At 40.2% G+C, this 17,436-nt stretch overlaps 1 protein-coding gene across 1 annotated transcript in view; it reads left to right on the forward strand.

Moving 5' to 3' along the window:
- Nucleotides 1–17,436, forward strand: part of cfap74 (cilia and flagella associated protein 74) — a 170,049-nt gene that overhangs the window by 118,884 nt on the left and 33,729 nt on the right. The window contains exons 24-25 of the mRNA XM_048615184.1: nt 2,927–3,100; nt 11,620–11,753. Of these exons, the coding sequence (XP_048471141.1) occupies nt 2,927–3,100; nt 11,620–11,753 (308 nt within the window). The remainder of the gene's footprint in view (nt 1–2,926; nt 3,101–11,619; nt 11,754–17,436) is intronic.

Raw genomic sequence — 17,436 nt, forward strand, 5'->3', positions numbered from 1 at the left:
GAGGACGAGGGGGATTCTTTTTTGGTTGTTATTGTGGGGACGGGGTGTGAGGGATGAACAACCAAAAAAGAATCCCCCTCGTCCTCACGTACCACCCCACCAACCTCTGGATCCAACGCATCATCCTCCGACACTTCCGCCATCTGCAATCCGACCCCACCACCAAAGACACTTTTCCCTCCCCAACCTTATCTGCTTTCCGGAGGGAACACTCTCTCCGTGACTCCCTTGTCCGCTCCACACTCCCCTCCAGCCCCACCACACCCGGCTCTTTTCCCTGCAACCGCAGGAAGTGCTACACCTGCCTCCACACCTCCTCCCTCACCCCCATCCCAGGCCCCAAGACGACTTTCCACATCAAGCAGATGTTCACCTGCACATCTGCCAATGTGGTATACTGCATCCGCTGTTCCCGTTGTGGCCTCCTCTACATCGGGGAAACCAAGCGGAGGCTTGGGGACCGCTTTGCAGAACACCTACGCTCGGTTCGCACTAAACAATTGCACCTCCCAGTTGCGAACCAGTTCAACTCCCCCTCCCATTCCTCAGACGACATGTCCATCCTGGGTCTCCTGCACTGCCACAACGATGTCACCCGAACATTGCAGGAACAGCAACTCATATTCCGCTTGGGAACCCTGCAACCCAATGGTATCAATGTGGATTTCACAAGCTTCAAAATCTCCCCTCCCCCTACCGCATCCCAAAACCAGCCCAGCTCGTCCCCGCCTCCCTAACCTGTCCTTCCTTCCACCTATCACTTCCTCCCACCTCAAGCCGCACCCCCATTTCCTATCTACTAACTTCATCCCGCCCCCTTGACCTGTCCGTCCTCCCTGGACTGACCTATCTCCTCCCTACCTCCCCACCTACACTCACCTTTACTGGCTCCATCCCCGCCTCTTTGACCTGTCTGTCTCCCCTCCATCTATCTTCTCCTCTATCCATCTTCTATCCACCTCCCCCTCTCTCCCTATTTATTTCAGAACCCCCTTCCCCTCCCCCATTTCTGATGAAGGGTCTAGGCCCGAAACATCAGCCTTCCTGCTCCTCTGATGCTGCTTGGCCTGCTGTGTTCATCCAGCTCTACACCTTGTTATCTCGGATTTTCCAGCATCTGCAATTCCTACTATCCTAATAACACCCCACTTTCTCAAGTGTCTTTGTGTTTGTTTTGCCTCGTATGAGATGGTAACATATGAATTTGCACTGCAGTTCTCTGTTAAGCCAAAATCCTTCTGCTATCATGGAGTCCAAAACTGCACACATTGTTGTGATAAATACAAAGTTCCGTGGATGCTGGAGATCTCAAATAATGACAGAAAATGGTGGAGAAATTCAGCAGGTCCGGCAGTATCTGTGGGAAAAGAAAGTGTTGACATTTCAAGTCAAATATGACTCTTCCTTAGAACCAGTTCTGGTTAACTCTCTATAGTATTATGATTATCATCTTTCAAAAGTTTTACATACAGTAGAATCACCATTATGTCTTTGCTATTCTTGCCGTAAAAATCAATTTGACAACACTACAGTTGTAGAATCACTGAATTTTTCAGCACAGGAGGCCTTTTAGACCTATACTGGTCTTCTAAAAGACCAATATGCCTTTGTCCGTATCCTTTTACATACTTTTTAACTATCCATCCGTATCCCTTTAAAGCTTATCACAAGTTTTGCTTCCACGACTTCTCTTAAAAATTCTCTGTAAAAGTCTAATTTTTATGGTAATCTAAAATGTTATACATCACAGTTTTTGATTTACCCATCTGTGCAAGCCTATTCTTTATTTAGCTTATTAAAGCACTCCTCAGTTTTGAACTACTCTATGAGATCTCGTGTTAACGTTCTGTAGTTGAAGAAAGCCCTAGTCTCTGTCCTCTCTTATCATAATCAGAACCACTCTTCCTCATTTACTGTTATATGACAATACTGGATGTTCACCCACTTAACATAGAACATTCTGCACACTCCTTCATTCCCCGCCCCCACACCCTCATAGTGGTTCCAGCTGACTACCACTGTTTACATCCTCCATGTGTCAGAGTGATTGTCAGTAAATTCCCACTACCAGGATCAGGACACAGGGCAGCGTAAGCTCTGTCATAATTACCATGGTTCAAGAAATTCGAGGGCCATAATCTCCTGGTATCGTTTCATTGATGGGAAAAGCAAGGCAAAAGGAATGTAAAAAGACTGCTCTATGTGCTATGGCGTGGAGCAGCTGTATCTCTGCCTCCTCACACTAACTAGTATTTAATCTACATAAACAGTCTCAGCACTGGGCGCTCAGTAACCCAGCCATCGCACACCTCCCCTCCCCTCTGCCCCTTCCACACTCCTGCCACAAGCCCTGGGATCAATAACTAATTTTGGAAGCTGATTAGGTTGCAGTGGGGGAAGTGGGTTTGGACTGAAATCTCGCCAGAGGACACAATCAGCTACTAATAAGTGCCGTATAGCTCAACTAATGGCATGGCAATAGAAAGTACAGGAAAGAGTGAGGGAAACATAGATATAGCTTGCTACAAACAATTGGATTTTACCTCCAATCCTTCATAGAAATTCCAAACCAAAATGAGTTTTCATGGTACATCATTACTTCTAGTATTTTGAATAAGTAAATCAAAAATTTAGTTCCTATGTTGGTGTAAGGGGAGAGGTTTTTTGAATTGCGATGGCTGTGTACAAAAAAATAAGTTGACATCCACACTAGAAATGACCCATAGGATCTCAGTAATTTTTGGTTAGATTAAGGATTGGACAACAACTGAACTTCTGAAGGAAAATATCAAGTTTATGTTTTATTACTCTATCTTTCACTTTCTCTTGTTCTCTGGAGTTTCTTGTTGCTTTAGAAAGACCATAATTTTTAGAAATTCCAAATAATTCTTCTCAAAGACACTCATGCGATTTACCTTTCTTTTAGACTAGACCAATTCCTTTCACTGTTCATGCCATTGTCACCAGTTCAGACTTGGAGATTGATCGTCAAACGATTGACTTTGGTTATTGTTCGATCTATGAGTCTGTGTGGACTACTATCAGCCTCACAAACAAATCAATCCTGAGCCAGGAATATGGATTTGTTGATATTCCAGAGGTAAGAGAAAAGTTATTGAATTTCAGTCCTATTGATGTGATATTTAACAATAAATAAAATGAAATGCAGGATAAAGCGTAACCTTTTGACTAAATATAGTGGGTCCATGGCCGCTTCTGTCAATGGTTCTTCATGCTGACTTGATGGGAGGTCCTGCACAGGCCTCTTGTTATTTGGTCCAATAATGTCATTGAAGTCTAATCAGCATGTTTTAAACAAGGATCCCATCAATTTCCTTAGGTCATCCCTTTTTATCTGCTTCCCAGCACAACATAAATTTGTAGCACCAAACTTTATAATGAGCCTTCAAATCTAATTTGTTGAGAATGGACCCTTGAAAAATCTAAAAATAAGGGTTCTGATGGTGGTGCAGTATCCCATTCATACAAGGCAGTAGGAAAGGTTGCTTTGTTTGAAATGTTGTTTTCATTAGAAAATATTTTTCAGTTTTTTGGCATCAAAAGACAGAGCTCTTTAATGACCAATAACAGGGATCAATATTCCCTGATAATATCACAAGCACATACAATAACCTGGACTCTTAATCCAAGCTTTATTTTACACTGTAAAGGGAATATTACTAACAGCTAACAGAATAGACTTTGTGTAACATTAACCTGTTAGGATTTGGAATTACAGTTTTCTGGATTATTTCAATAATTGTTGATCGGTAATATACAATTTTCAGCAGTGTTATTACGATCCCTATTGTGGGTTATATTAAGGCTTAAAAATGTAGAGATAACAAGGTGTAGAGCTGGATGAACACAGCAGCCAAGCAGCATCAGAGGAGCAGGAAAGCTGATGTTTCGGGCCTAGACCCTTCTTCAGAAAAAGGGTTTTTGGGTTTTAAAGGTTTTCTGAAGAAGGGTCTAGGCCCGAAACGTCAGCTTTCCTGCTCCTCTGATGCTGCTTGGCCTGCTGTGTTCATCCAGCTCTACACCTTGTTATCTCAGATTCTCCAGCATCTGCAGTTCCTACTATCTCTTAAAAATGTAGAGATTTGGTTTCAGTTTAAGGTGAATTGGAGGATGATTCCTTTATTGTCCCACTCCTCCACTGGTTACAACAAAACTTGACTTTAAAAATATGAGGTGATATTGCCATTTATATATTAGATATATCAAATTATTTATAGCTCAGTATCAAAAACAAGTAAGCCCACTTCCTTATGTAACAAAGAGTTGGCTTACTCCAAACAAAACTTAATGTTGTAAAGATTATTCACAAAATTGTTTATACTGTGCAAATTTATGTAACTACCATTCTTGAGAATTAGTGTACACACATACATACACAGGTCTGGGGAAAGATATAAAAACTCTGCAGAGGGCTATCTTTAAAGTGCTTTATTTGCCAACTAACAATAAATTCACCAAAAAGGACTGTTCACAGATTGTCCCAAATGCTGGTGTGCGACTGAAGTCACCTTCCACATAAACTGGTGGCTCTGGGATTTCTTCCTGGATCAGGTATAGCTGGCTGATTTTTTTTATCATGAGAGTAGGACTGATTCAGAATTCTCTCTTAAGAACTCTCCACTTGCAGTGTTGAGCTATCCAATGTTGTTGCAGATAGATTATCTCTCTGACATCTATGTTCAAATCCCAATATCTTATTACACTAAAAATATGGACCATGTGACTTCTCTCTGAAAATATTGTACACTCAGTGGGCTGAATTTTCTCAAAAATCAGCTCATTGGCAATTTTGGAGGGTTTCCCTCTGAAGCCCATGCAACTTTTCTCTCACAATATTACGGTGCTCAACTCATTGAGTGTGCACCATGCCTCCACAGCTATCTTGCTGTTGGCAGCAGTGAAATGCTTGTCAGGGACAGACCTTATAGCGTTCATATCGCAGGCATCAATCTTTAAATCCAGCAACTGGGGTATGTCAAACACTGCCAGACTGGTCTGAATTAATCACCAGGGTTAGTGCAGTGCCCTTGATTTGCAGGAATGAAACCAATGCCACAAGAAACATAATGACCTTCTGCCCTCCACAGGGTGAAGTACTTCTCTCTGATCTTCTTAAGATCTTCTGTCTGCTACCTCACACTCACTCTAACTGTGCCATTTCTCCCACCAAGGCCCATAATCCACCAACTGCACTATTTCATGCCGCAATGGCCCTTAACCCATACCAACCTCCCAAACTACTAACCCATCCTGTCCTCTGCACTTCATACCTGCTCATTGAGACAAACATAGAACATAGAACAGTTCAGCACAGTACAGGCCCTTCAGCTCACGATGTTGTGCTGACCTATTATCCTACTAAGATCAAACTACCCTGCATACCCTACATTATACTATCATCCATGTGCCTATCCAAGAGTCGCTTAAATGTCTCTAATGTATCTGACTCCACTACCACCGCCGGCAGCGCATTCCACAGGCCCACCACTCTCTGTGTAAAGAACCTACATCTGACATCTCCCCTACACCTTCCTCCAGTCACCTTAAAATTATGACCCCTCGTAATAGTCATTTCCACCCTGGGAAAAACTCTCTGGCTATCCACTCTATCTGTGCCTCTCATCACAAGTAACCACCTTTCCTAACAGACAAAGGACCTGCCCCTTGACTGACCATAGTGCCCTGAACTGGTCTAAAGACTGCTCCCCTTAGACTTTCAGACATAGCCATTTGGCTGAAGCACATAGAGTCATAGTCATAGAATTATACAGCACAGAAACAAACCCTTTGGTCCAACTCGTCCGTGCCAACCAGACATCCCAACCTGACGTAGTCTCATTTGCACTGTATTTGCCGTGTAAGTTGCTCCCATATGCTGTGAGAGTGATATTGACATAGTACAATGCCAGTCAATAAAATGCCCATCCCCTTGACTGTTCATTGCTGGCAAACAGTTCAAACTGCCTAGCTTTCTATCTGCTCTAAAAGGCAAGACAAGACAAAGCAGAGATGCTTTGACATCCAGTGAGCACAAGGTGAGTGAGTGCAAAAGACAGCGAGTTAACAGCTGTAAGATGCACCCAGCTGTGATCATGAGTTGGCTCTCTGTTCCTATGTGCTAAGCAGCCTGGCAGTACCATTGCAGTGAGACATGTCAGTCAGCTCCAAAGTACAGTAGTAAAGCACTGAACTGCATTGTACCATGCTAATGTGATGAGGCTTGTGCTTTGCCAATGCCAACCATTGTGAATGAAGGGTGCGGGCAGTTGCTGCCCATGGACCATACCCTGAGATGTTGGGATATTACACAATATGGATGCTTGGAGAAGAAGCCATGAACAACATAAAACAGTACAGCACAGGAACACATATCTGTGCTGACCATGATGCCATTCTAACCTAATCCCATCTACCTACTCCTGGCATGTCATGCTTTATTCCCTGCCTGTTTATGTTTTTGTCTAAATACCTCTTAAATGTTGCTATCGTATCTGCTTCTACACCTACCCTGGCAGTGCATTCCAGGTATCTACCACTCTATATAAAAAACCTGCATCAGACGTCTCCTTTCAACTTTCCTGCTCTCACATTAAACCTAGTCTCCTAGTATTTCATATTTCCCCTCTGGGAAAAATACTCCAGTGATCCACCCTATCCATGATACATCTATGAAGATGCAGAGGATTTGGGAAGAGTTTTAAATGAATTCTTTACCTCCATATTCATAAAGGATGATGTGGATATAGTAGTCCAAGAGGAGCAGTGTGAAATATTGGATCAAATAATTATAACAATACAGGAAGTGTTAGAGAAGTTGAAATCCTTGAAAGTGGATAAGTCACCAGGGCCAGATAAATTGTCCCCAAGGACATTGAAGGAGGTAAGAGAGGAAATAGCAGATGCTCTGAGGGTTATTTTCCAGTCTTCACTCGACACAGGTAAGGTGTCGGAGCGCTGCAGGAATGCAAATGTTGTTCCTTTGTTTAAAAAGGGTACAAAGGAAATGCGAAACAATTATAGACCGGTTAGTCTTAGATAGGTGGTGGGCAAATTGTTAGAATCAATCCTCAGAGGTCAGATAATAGTCACTTAGAAAGATATGGACTAATCAAGGATAGTCAGCATAGCTTTGTTAAGGGAGGGCCATGCCTTATAAATTAGATTTAATTCTTTAAGAAAGTGACAAGGAGGATTGATGAGGGTAGTGCAGTGAATATTGTCTACATGGATTTTAGTAAGGTATTTGCCCACATGGTAGACTGGCCAAAAAAGTAAACACCCTTGGGATACAGTGTAATGTGTTGAATTGGATTCAGAGTTGGCTTAGTAACAGGAAACAAAGAATAGAAAACTATTTCAAGTTGAGTTCCACAGGGCTCGGTGTTAGGACCCGCTGCTATTTGTTTTATACATTTACGATTTGGACTTGAACGTTGGGGCACATTGGGAAATTTGCAGATGACACAAAAATTGGCCATGTAGTAGAAAGTGTAGAGGATAACTGTAAGCTCCAAAATGATAGGGATGAGTTATTAGAATGGGCAGGAAAGTGGCAGATGGAGTTCAACTTTAATAAGTGTGAGCTGGTACATTTGGAAAGATCAAACCTACAAAGGGAATTCACAATAAATGGACATGTACTGAAGAAAATCTAAATAAATGATAACAAGCTAAGAATAGGAGAACACATGTGAGCTGGACTGAATGCAACCCATATAGTGTGATAATGGACCTAGGAGTATGTGAGAATGGAGTATGTGAGAAGCAACCCATGTCAAAATAGGTCTAGATGTTCAGTGGGTAAAAAAAATGGAAGAATGGAATCAGGCTTTATAGTTATTGAACTTGATGCTGAGTCCTAGAGGCTGCAGGGTAACATTCCGCTAAACCTCTTTTGCACCCTCTCCAAGGGGACACAAAGATCCTGTCAAAGCCCCAGCAATCTCCTCCTTTAATATCATGGGATGGATCCCATCAGGCCTTAGGGACTTACCTAACTTAATGTTTTTCAAGACACTCAACACTTCTTCCTTCTTAATATCGACATGCCCTAGAATATCAAAATACCCCTCCCTAATTTTACCATCATCCATGTCCTTCTCTTTGGTGAATACCAATGCAGAGTACTCATTAAAGAGCTCATCCACTTCCTCTGGCTCCATTCATAAACTCCCTCCTTTGTCCTTGAGTGTACCTGCTCTTTCCCTACTTACCCTCTAGCTCCTAATATACGTATAATACGCCTTGGGATTCTCGTTAATCCTACTTGCCAGGCGATTTCATGGCCCCTTTCGTGCCTCCCAATTCCTTGTTTAAGTTCTTTCCTGCTTCCTTTATGTTCCTCAAGGGCCATGTCTGATTTGTTTCCTAAACCTTACATATGCTTCCTTTTTCTTTTTGACTAAATTTTTTACTTCTTCTCGCCATCCTGGGTTCCCAAATCTTGCTATTGTTGTGAAATTGGGTAGAGTATTTGATGTTTGTAAAATGATAGGGGGAAGAGTGTGTGGTCCCTTTAAAAGATAATATGATTTTTTAGGCTTGGAGATTTTTTTTAAAGTCTGCAGACAGCAGCAGATACACAGAGAGTTCTTGAAATTAAAACTTTGTATCATTGCCTGTTAGCAGGCAAAGCAGCATTTTTACCAAGACAACAGGTTTTTGAATTTAGCCAATTAATTTAAACCAGGCCCTAGATACCAAAACCGAATTAAATTTAAATCTGATGGTTTTGACAACCTAGAATCAATCCTATTGTAAGAAATTAATGGGTCATCAAGGGTATAAAAGAAGAGGGCATTTGAAAATCAGTGTGAGAGCAACTGCAATCGGAATAGAGTTAATAACCAGCAGCTCAAAAGAGAAAATCACTTGCTGTCACGGAACACTCCAAGCTCTCACAGTAACCGTCTTCTAAATAAAGATATAGCAGCACTCTTAGCTAATGTTCCTGACACAGTAATTCAGTGGAGAAAGGTGTTGCAGACTGAGGATCAGCGGACATGGTGTGGAACATTCCAGAAGACATATCCTGTCTGTACTTTTGAGAGACTATGTTTTAAGTTTCTTTTAATTAATTTGGCTTATATAAGTGGGACTTATATTTATTGAAACAGCATAGTTAGTAGTTAAGGGTGAATTGTTCAGTTTGATCGTAGGTCTGTTGCTTTGTTCACTGTTAGAGTTATATAAATAAATTGTTACTTGTTGATTATACAGTGAGTGAAAGGATTTCATTTCAGTTAACCAATCCTTTATAACAGTTTGGGAAGTGAGAGGCAGGTTATACCACTTTTCACACTTCCTTTAAACAGATTATGAGATGAGGTGAGCTTCTCTGCACGTTTCAGTTTTAGTTATAAAAGGGGGTTGACCTCTGCTTCATAACACTATCCTTATCTTTCATCCTCACAGGAGCATGCTGGTCCTGAACTCTGATCAACCAGCCTTTAAAAGACTCCCACACATCAGATGGATTTTCAGATATACCCTGGCACTGAGAGAGTTCTAGCCAATACTAGGAAGTTAAAATTACTGTCTAATAACACCCCTGTTGTTTTTACATCCTTCCATGATCTGCCTACATAACTGTTCCTCTATCTCCTGCTGGCTATTGGGAGGCCTATAGAAAACTCCACCTTTCTTATTCTGAGTTCTACCCATAAGGCCTCATTGGTTGGGCCCTCCAAGATGTCCTGTCTTAGTGCATCTGTGACATTCTCCTTAATCAGTAATGCAACTCTTCCAGCCCTTTTACATCCTCTCTATCCCACCTGAAACATCTAAACTCTGGAACATTAAGCTGTCAGTCCTACCCTTCTCTGAACCAAGTTTCTGTAATGACTATAACATCACAGTTCCACATTCTAATCCAGACTCTAAACTCATCTGCTTTACCCGTTATACTCCTTCTTTAAAATAAATACTCTTCAGACTGCCACTCCCACTGTGTTCATTAACCTGGCCCTGCAGGTTCTTCCTATTAGACTTACTTAACTTCTACCTTCTCCTCAATCATTCCATATGCTGACCTACTGCTCTGGTTCCCAGCCCCTGCCACACTAGTTTAAACTCTCCAAAGTGATGCTAGCAAACCTCCCTCCAAAGATATTGCTTCCCCTCCAGTTTGGGTGCAACCTGTCGTTCTTGTACAGGTCTCACATGTCCTGGAAGACATCCCAATGATCCAGATACCTGGAGACCTCCCTCCTACATTTGCCCTTTAGCCACGCATTCAACTGTGCTATCTTCTTATTTCTGGCCTCACTAGCTGGTGGCATAGGGAGCACTCTCAAGATTACAACCCTACAGGATCCTGCTTTTTAACTCTGTCTAGCTCCCTAAATTTCCTTTGTGATCTCACTTCCTACCTTTGTCTGCTCATTCCCCTTTCAGAATGTCCTGTGCCTGCTAAGATACATTGTTGATCCTGACACCAGGGAAGCAACACACCATCCTGTTGTCTTACACGTGGCCACAGAAATGCCCATCTGTGCGCTGACTATAGAATCCCCTATCACTACTGCTCACCTACACTTCAATCCTCCCTGCTGTACAACAGAGCCAGTCGTGGTGCCACTGATCTGGCTGCTGTTGTTTCTTTCCACTGAGAGGCCATCAACCCCCCACAACTGTATCCAAAATAACATGTTTGTGAGGTAAATAACCACAGTTGGCACTGTACTGCCTGAAAAAATTGTTTTTATTTTCTCAATGTTGAGAATCTCCTTATTTCATGCTCACCATTATTTCCAACCTTTCCTGCTATTGTCCACATTGTTCAGAAGCTGAGAAACTTCAGCCCATTATCTGCCTGTTCTATGTACCTGTTTAGTTATTATTGTGTACATTTATTTTGCTCAGATTTATCAGGTAAAGGTTCTCTTAGGGTTTCCAACTAATCCTGGAGTTCTACCACTTATTTTCTTACCCTCAGTTCTCCATGCATTCTGTTAAGTGATTATAGTCTATCAAGCTAGATCCTAATAAACAAATTGTCCAGTATTCTGAACACTGGCATCATAACAGAAGTGATCATTCACATAATACTTCACACAAGAGCCACACATGCTTATCTGTTAGTACTTGAACTACTAATTAAAGAACTCCAAAAAATCAGATTACATTTGTAGTGATGCAAAGATTTTTTTTTAAAAATTACTTTTTGAAATAACTGCATAGAGGCTGGTATCACCTTACCAAGTCACCCTCTATTTATTTGTATGGCATGGCAAGCCAGCTTGGAGTCAGTCCCCTGAACTGAGGAGATTCTAAATCTCCTGGTTATATTGATCAGCCAGGGCTTTCCTGATTGGCCTAGGTAAACAACCCCAATCAAGGATCTCATCGTCAACGCGATCCAGCTGGTTCCAATCACTACACTTTTATTATTGTGCTTAAACTTGTCTTAGCATGTAGTCCTCAGCTCATGACACTGAATGTAAAATTTGATGCAGTAAAGCTCAAGGCTAGTTTGCTTGACCCAAAACATTAATTCTGATTTCTCTCCACAGATGCTGCCAGACCTGCTGAGCTTTTCCAGCAATTTCTGTTTTTGTTTCTAGTTTGTTTACTTGTCACTTTTTCTGTTTTTTACAGTATGTGGAGGTGCAACCTAATGATGGTTTTGGTGTACTTTTACCTCTGGAAACTCTGAATATTGACATTATGTTCAAAGCCAAACAAGCCAAAGAATATGCCTTTGAGTTGATTTGCAAGTCTGAAATTAACAGGTAAGCAAAGCTAATATGGAGTATCTGCTTCTAACTAGGACAGGTTAAAAAAAGTCTGATTTTATTTTTGGAATTACTGAGATATTTTATGTCTTAGGGTCTCTAATGGATCATTGATCTGTAGTAGTGATGGTAGACCCCTCATTATTTTCTTTTGTCCAAATTGTAAATGATTTCATTGTCTTCTGTCAACCTTCTCATGACTGAAGGTTTCAACATGAAATCATTATGGACCTGCACAGAATTGTCATGACAAGAGAGTTAAGGATTTAAAAGGATAGGCAAAAAAGTGGCATTAAGGCCTCAATGTGACTGGCCATAAACTTATTAAATGGTAGGGCATGCTCAGCGAACTGAACGGTCTACTCCTGCTCCTGTCTCTTATGAACTGATTGGTGTTTGAGGTAAGCGTCCGCTGCTGCATGGCCTTATCGTGGGCTCATTCAATATTGAGAGTTTGGCATAGATGGCCCTCTAAAGTACAGGCATAATATCTGCTAATGTGGTATTTCCTAGGGATCAAACTGAAAGACTTGTCACTATAATTAATTTATAGAATGAAATTTCAACCTGTTCACAAACTGGCAGACTTTGAAATTCAGTAAAATAAACGCACAAGATAGACAGTAGATATAATAGAACTGATAAAAAGTAGTAAGAAAGCATAGATCACCTCGTGCTTCTTTTATGTCAGAAAGTCAGGTTCTCTTCTCAGAAAATTTTTCACTTTGAAGATAAAGTTGGGACAAAGGAAATCAAAAGGTTCATTTTATTAATAAATACCGTTTTTACTCAAATAAAGTTCAAAAGCATAAGTCTCCAGGGCCTAAGGCGAGCAAGGAAGATGACAAGCTAATAATCTGCCAGATTTAATGGTACGATAATTATGTACAAAGTTATTTGAACATTTTTGTCACGAAGTAACCATGCTAATGACTGTATTTAAACAATATTAGCATATTCTGTCTCACCTTTCACAAAGCAGCCTTGAAGTTGGCTTATGCTCAAAGCCCAGTTCTACCTTAGTGAGTGCACAGTTCTTAACTTTTTTTTTTAAAATTAACCCTGAAGTACCATAAAGAAGAAAGAGAACAACAGAGAATGGGCAAAATACTCATCTTTTTTATCTTCAATGATACTTGCTAATAAGGACAGTGGACAATAACAAATTCTGTTTAGCCTGTTAGCACTTTCTATCATGACTGTAGCAGGAGGAATGCTTATATTCAAGACCCATGACTTCACCAGTCTCACCATGAGTGTACCTGTCTTGGTTCAATCACCAAAATGGCCAAATCCACTCATTTGTATTGCATCCAGACTAAAAGAAATATTGACCAGGCTTCCGTAATGAATTCAAAACTAATCTGTTTATTATAGACAAGACTCATTCTGAAAAAAATTGGCAACTATTTATTACCACCTAGGGTATGGTCCAGAATTTAAATGGTGCCCCATTGATCCCATGCTCAGACACGCTCAGACAACACAAAAAGGCAAGGCTCTGCAGAGATGATAAGTTTTATTTTTTAATAAAGGCAAAAGGGTGAAAAACAAAACCCATGAGACAATGTCTGAAAGCAAAGTACAAAATCTGATAAATTCTCACATCTGCTGAAATTTCCTGTTGACTAAGCTGAATTGCTGACAGCTGAAGATTGCTGACAAAGGTCCAGTTCCGATTCCAATGAACTTAAATTTGTGTTGTCAAGAATTGGTCACAATCCACCACTTAAGGCTTCACAAGGTAGACAGAAGGACTGGCATTTAGAAACTCTACCGGCTTCCCAGGGGCTCCTTTAAGAAACAGAACTTCAGAAAAGCTAACAGCTACGGAGTATTTTCTCTACTCACTCTAACTTCTGGGTTTACAAAACAGAATTCTGAGGCCAGAAGCAGTTGTATAGACCAGTTGTCCTCTCAAAGCCACTCTTTTTGTCAGTACTTTAGCCAATAAACCCTGTTTCTTACCTTCTTGCTTTGCATAGCTGCCTTTCCAAAGTCACTTGATTTCCCAAAACACCGCAGGTGGCTTGCAGCACACATTAAACTTTTGATGTCAGTAATTATCAGATAAGTAACAGCCCACATACTTCTGAACACAATTGCAAGAAAGCACATGATCCTGTTATTTCAGAAAATGTCCAAACAATTCCACGTCTTCATGTTCACATAGTTTTTAAGTATTTGTATATATTCCCAACAACTCTTTCCAATATGTATAATGTCAACTTTCTTCCACTGAGGTAATAATCCAGTGCTAAAATGAAAAAGCTCAATTCCCTACCTAGCATCACTCTGGGAGTACCATCATCACAAAGACTCCTATGATCTAAGAAGAAAGCCTACATTCTCAGAGCAGTAAAGGAGGAGTAATAAATATGGTTTAGCCAAAGTTTTTCACGTTTCTCTCCCTACCATTTTTTTTTTTTAAATGCTGGAAATTTGCGATGAAAGCAAGGATTTCCAGATAAGGTAATATAAAAACAAAAGGCGAGACACCATGGTGAGATTAAGGATGACAGTTTTAAATACAAGGCATTAATGGTCTGGAAATCAGGGTAAATTAATGTACCTAACCAGATGCACCATCTCCCATTGTAGCATTGCTAGAATGTATTAATTTGATTGCAAACAGGGATCAAACTGCACCATCTCTATATAGATTCAGTGACAGACTTTACAACTGAGCCATTAGAACAACTGGAAATTTATCTTGATGTATAAATATTTTGAATAGTTATTGCTGAGGAATCAAATATTCATTATTTCCTATGGTGTGCAAGTTATTACACTTATGAAAATCACTTCTATCTGTTTACAGCTTTGGACATTGTTCTGTGTGAAAAAATACATTTCTACTTTTTTTTTCTTTTATAGTTTATTAATAGCCAAGTATGAATATAGAGAGAACACAGCTAAATGTAAATGTTATCTTTGATTTGGTCCTATGTTGCTGTTTCATTCCTCAAAGGATTAAAAACATTCAACTGAGGCATGCCTTTATTCCATCAAACACCGTGACCTTCATAAATATGTACATATGAAATATGTATTGAGTATAGGAATTGGGATGTTATGTTGAGGTTGTACAGGGCATTGGTGAGACCTCTTCTGGAATACTGTGTGCAATTCTCGTTGCCCTGTTAAAGGAAGGATATTATTAAGCTGGAGAGCGTTCAGAAGGAATTTACCAGGAAGTTGTCAGGATTGGAGGGTTTGAGTTATAAGGAAAGGCTTTTGTCACAGGTGTGGAAGATGTTGAGGGGTGACCTTATAGAGGTTTATAAAATTGTGAAGGGTTTAGATAACGTATTGGCAGGTGTCTTTTCCCTAGGGTTGAGGATTTCAAGACTAGGGGGCATCTTTTTTAAGGAGAAAGATTTTAAAAGACTTGGGGGCACTTTTTTTATGTGTCAAATGAATTTCAAGGGAAGTGGTAGATGCAGGTACAATTACAATGTTTAAAAGACGTTTGGGTAAGTACATGAATGAGAAATGTTTGAAGGAATATGGGCCAACTGCAGGCAGGTGGGACTAGTTTGGGATTATGGTCAGCATGTACCAGTTGGACCAAAGGGTCTGTTTCCGTGCTGTATGACTCTATAAACGGGAATCTCATCTGTGACAGTGAGTTATGCTAGATATTTCACTAGTAAAGAGAGTACATAAGCCATGAGAATCAGGGGCATAAATGAGTTATGATTATGAGCAAAGCAACACCTGGATGTTGTCAGCAGTGGTGAAGAATCATTTTTAATAATTGGGCATGTCTCCAGCCTCAGATCAGAATTTTGAGCTAATTAATTCTGGGGCAGAGGCTGCCAGCAAATCATTAAGTGCTAGAAATTATCACTTTTGAGTTAAATATCAATCCTATGAGCAGCAAATATGCTTACCATTCATGTTGAATAAGATTATTTGTTTAAAGAATAACACAATTTGAAGAAAAAATGATTTCACACAGGGGCATCATTTTAGGTTCTACTACAAATGGAGCTTAATGGTATGGCTGCAAACTGTACCTCAATTTATGGTTATTCAGCATTCACTGTTAGAATCATAGAATCTTTACAATGTGGAAGCAAGCCATTTGGCCCATCGTGTCCACATCAACCCTCCGAACAGCATCCCACCCAGAGCCACCCACCACCCTATTCCCATAACTACACATTTCCTATGGCTAATCCAACCAACTTACATATCCCTGGACACTACGGGCAATTTAGCATGTCCAATCCACCTATCCTGCACATCTTTGGACTGTGGGAGGAAACTGGAGCACCTGGAAGAAACCCACGCAGACACGGAGAATGTGCAAACTCCACACAGACAGTGCCCGAGGGTGGAATCAAACCCAGGTCTGTGGTGCTGTGAGGCAGTAGTGCTAACCACTGAGTCACCATGCTGCCCTAAATGTAATATTCTTTTCAATGTGATTTGGTTGCCGAGCCTTATTAAAAATAAAACAAAATAGAACAATGAAGATGTTTTAAATAATCAACACCAACAGGCGCCCAGTCTTAAAAAATATCATCCATCAAACTCTCACATCCACCTTGTCAAATCAGTTTCGTAATTATTCACTTTTCTTATTTTTGTTCCTGGCTTTTCCCACACTTTGAAATGTTGCCATTTTTGAACAATTCACGTATATTAAAATCGATAAATGGAATTATTTTCGCAGGAGCTGTTTGTTCTGAAATAGCAATGTACTTCAATAGATTCTGATTGAAATAATAGTTATTATTTAAAATCAATGTCACAATCCACGATGTGAAGAATTAGGTCACAGCTTTGACACAGGATCTTACATAGGAAGAACCATATGATGCCACTGTATTGCAGTCAGGATTAAAGAAAATTGGCTTGAGCCAAATTCTTTCCATGGCTGAATTTTGCAAAACATTTTGCCGAAGATAGGGGCCTAGAGGAGCATGTGGCAAACTGGAGGTGCCAAGTAACCACTTTGACAATACGCTCAGAATTGTCACCATCTAGTTTCTGTCTGGTGTGTGGCAAAATAGGAAACTACATATCAATGAGCTGAGATTAGATAATAATAGTACAAAAATACATGTAAATAGGCCTCTTGCCTGTCACTAGTGAGATTCTCATCTTGCCATTCAAAATTTAATTTCAGAATTAGACAAATTTTTCTTGATGTCGCAAATCTCATTTCTCTGATTTCACCATATTTTCCCAAGTGACTCGCCACTGTCCAAATTGTTCAGGGGTTGGGAATATTCTGTCCCAGGTCTTCAAAGCATAATCAAAATCCAACCATTAAAATTGTGGTCAGTGTCAGAAATGCTTAAGAGAACTCTGCTGAATTTCAACATTTTTGTGTCAGTTTGGAATTCTGATAAAATGTAAGAAATTTGATGATTTCCCTGATATCACTTGGATTTAAGCTTGTGTTGAATGTAGTAATTTCTATTTGGAACTGGAGAATTGTTTAGTTTTTAAAAAGGAAGAAAGCTTGTTCCCATCTTAATTTTGTAAGTTTTTTTTCAGGTCATCATTTGAGTAATGACAAATTACAAGAGAGAGTAGGCATCAGTTTTCTTATTCTCTACCAACTCGGAGGTGATTGGCGATTACTTTTAAAGAGGAGCTTGTGAGCATTTTCCCTTTTGGAAATTTGCTGTATTGTGGCAGGTTCCTCCAAATGATTTTGTTG

This window comes from Rhincodon typus, chromosome 31 (assembly GCF_021869965.1).
Source record: "Rhincodon typus isolate 14 chromosome 31, sRhiTyp1.1, whole genome shotgun sequence".
Classification (NCBI taxonomy): domain Eukaryota; kingdom Metazoa; phylum Chordata; class Chondrichthyes; order Orectolobiformes; family Rhincodontidae; genus Rhincodon; species Rhincodon typus.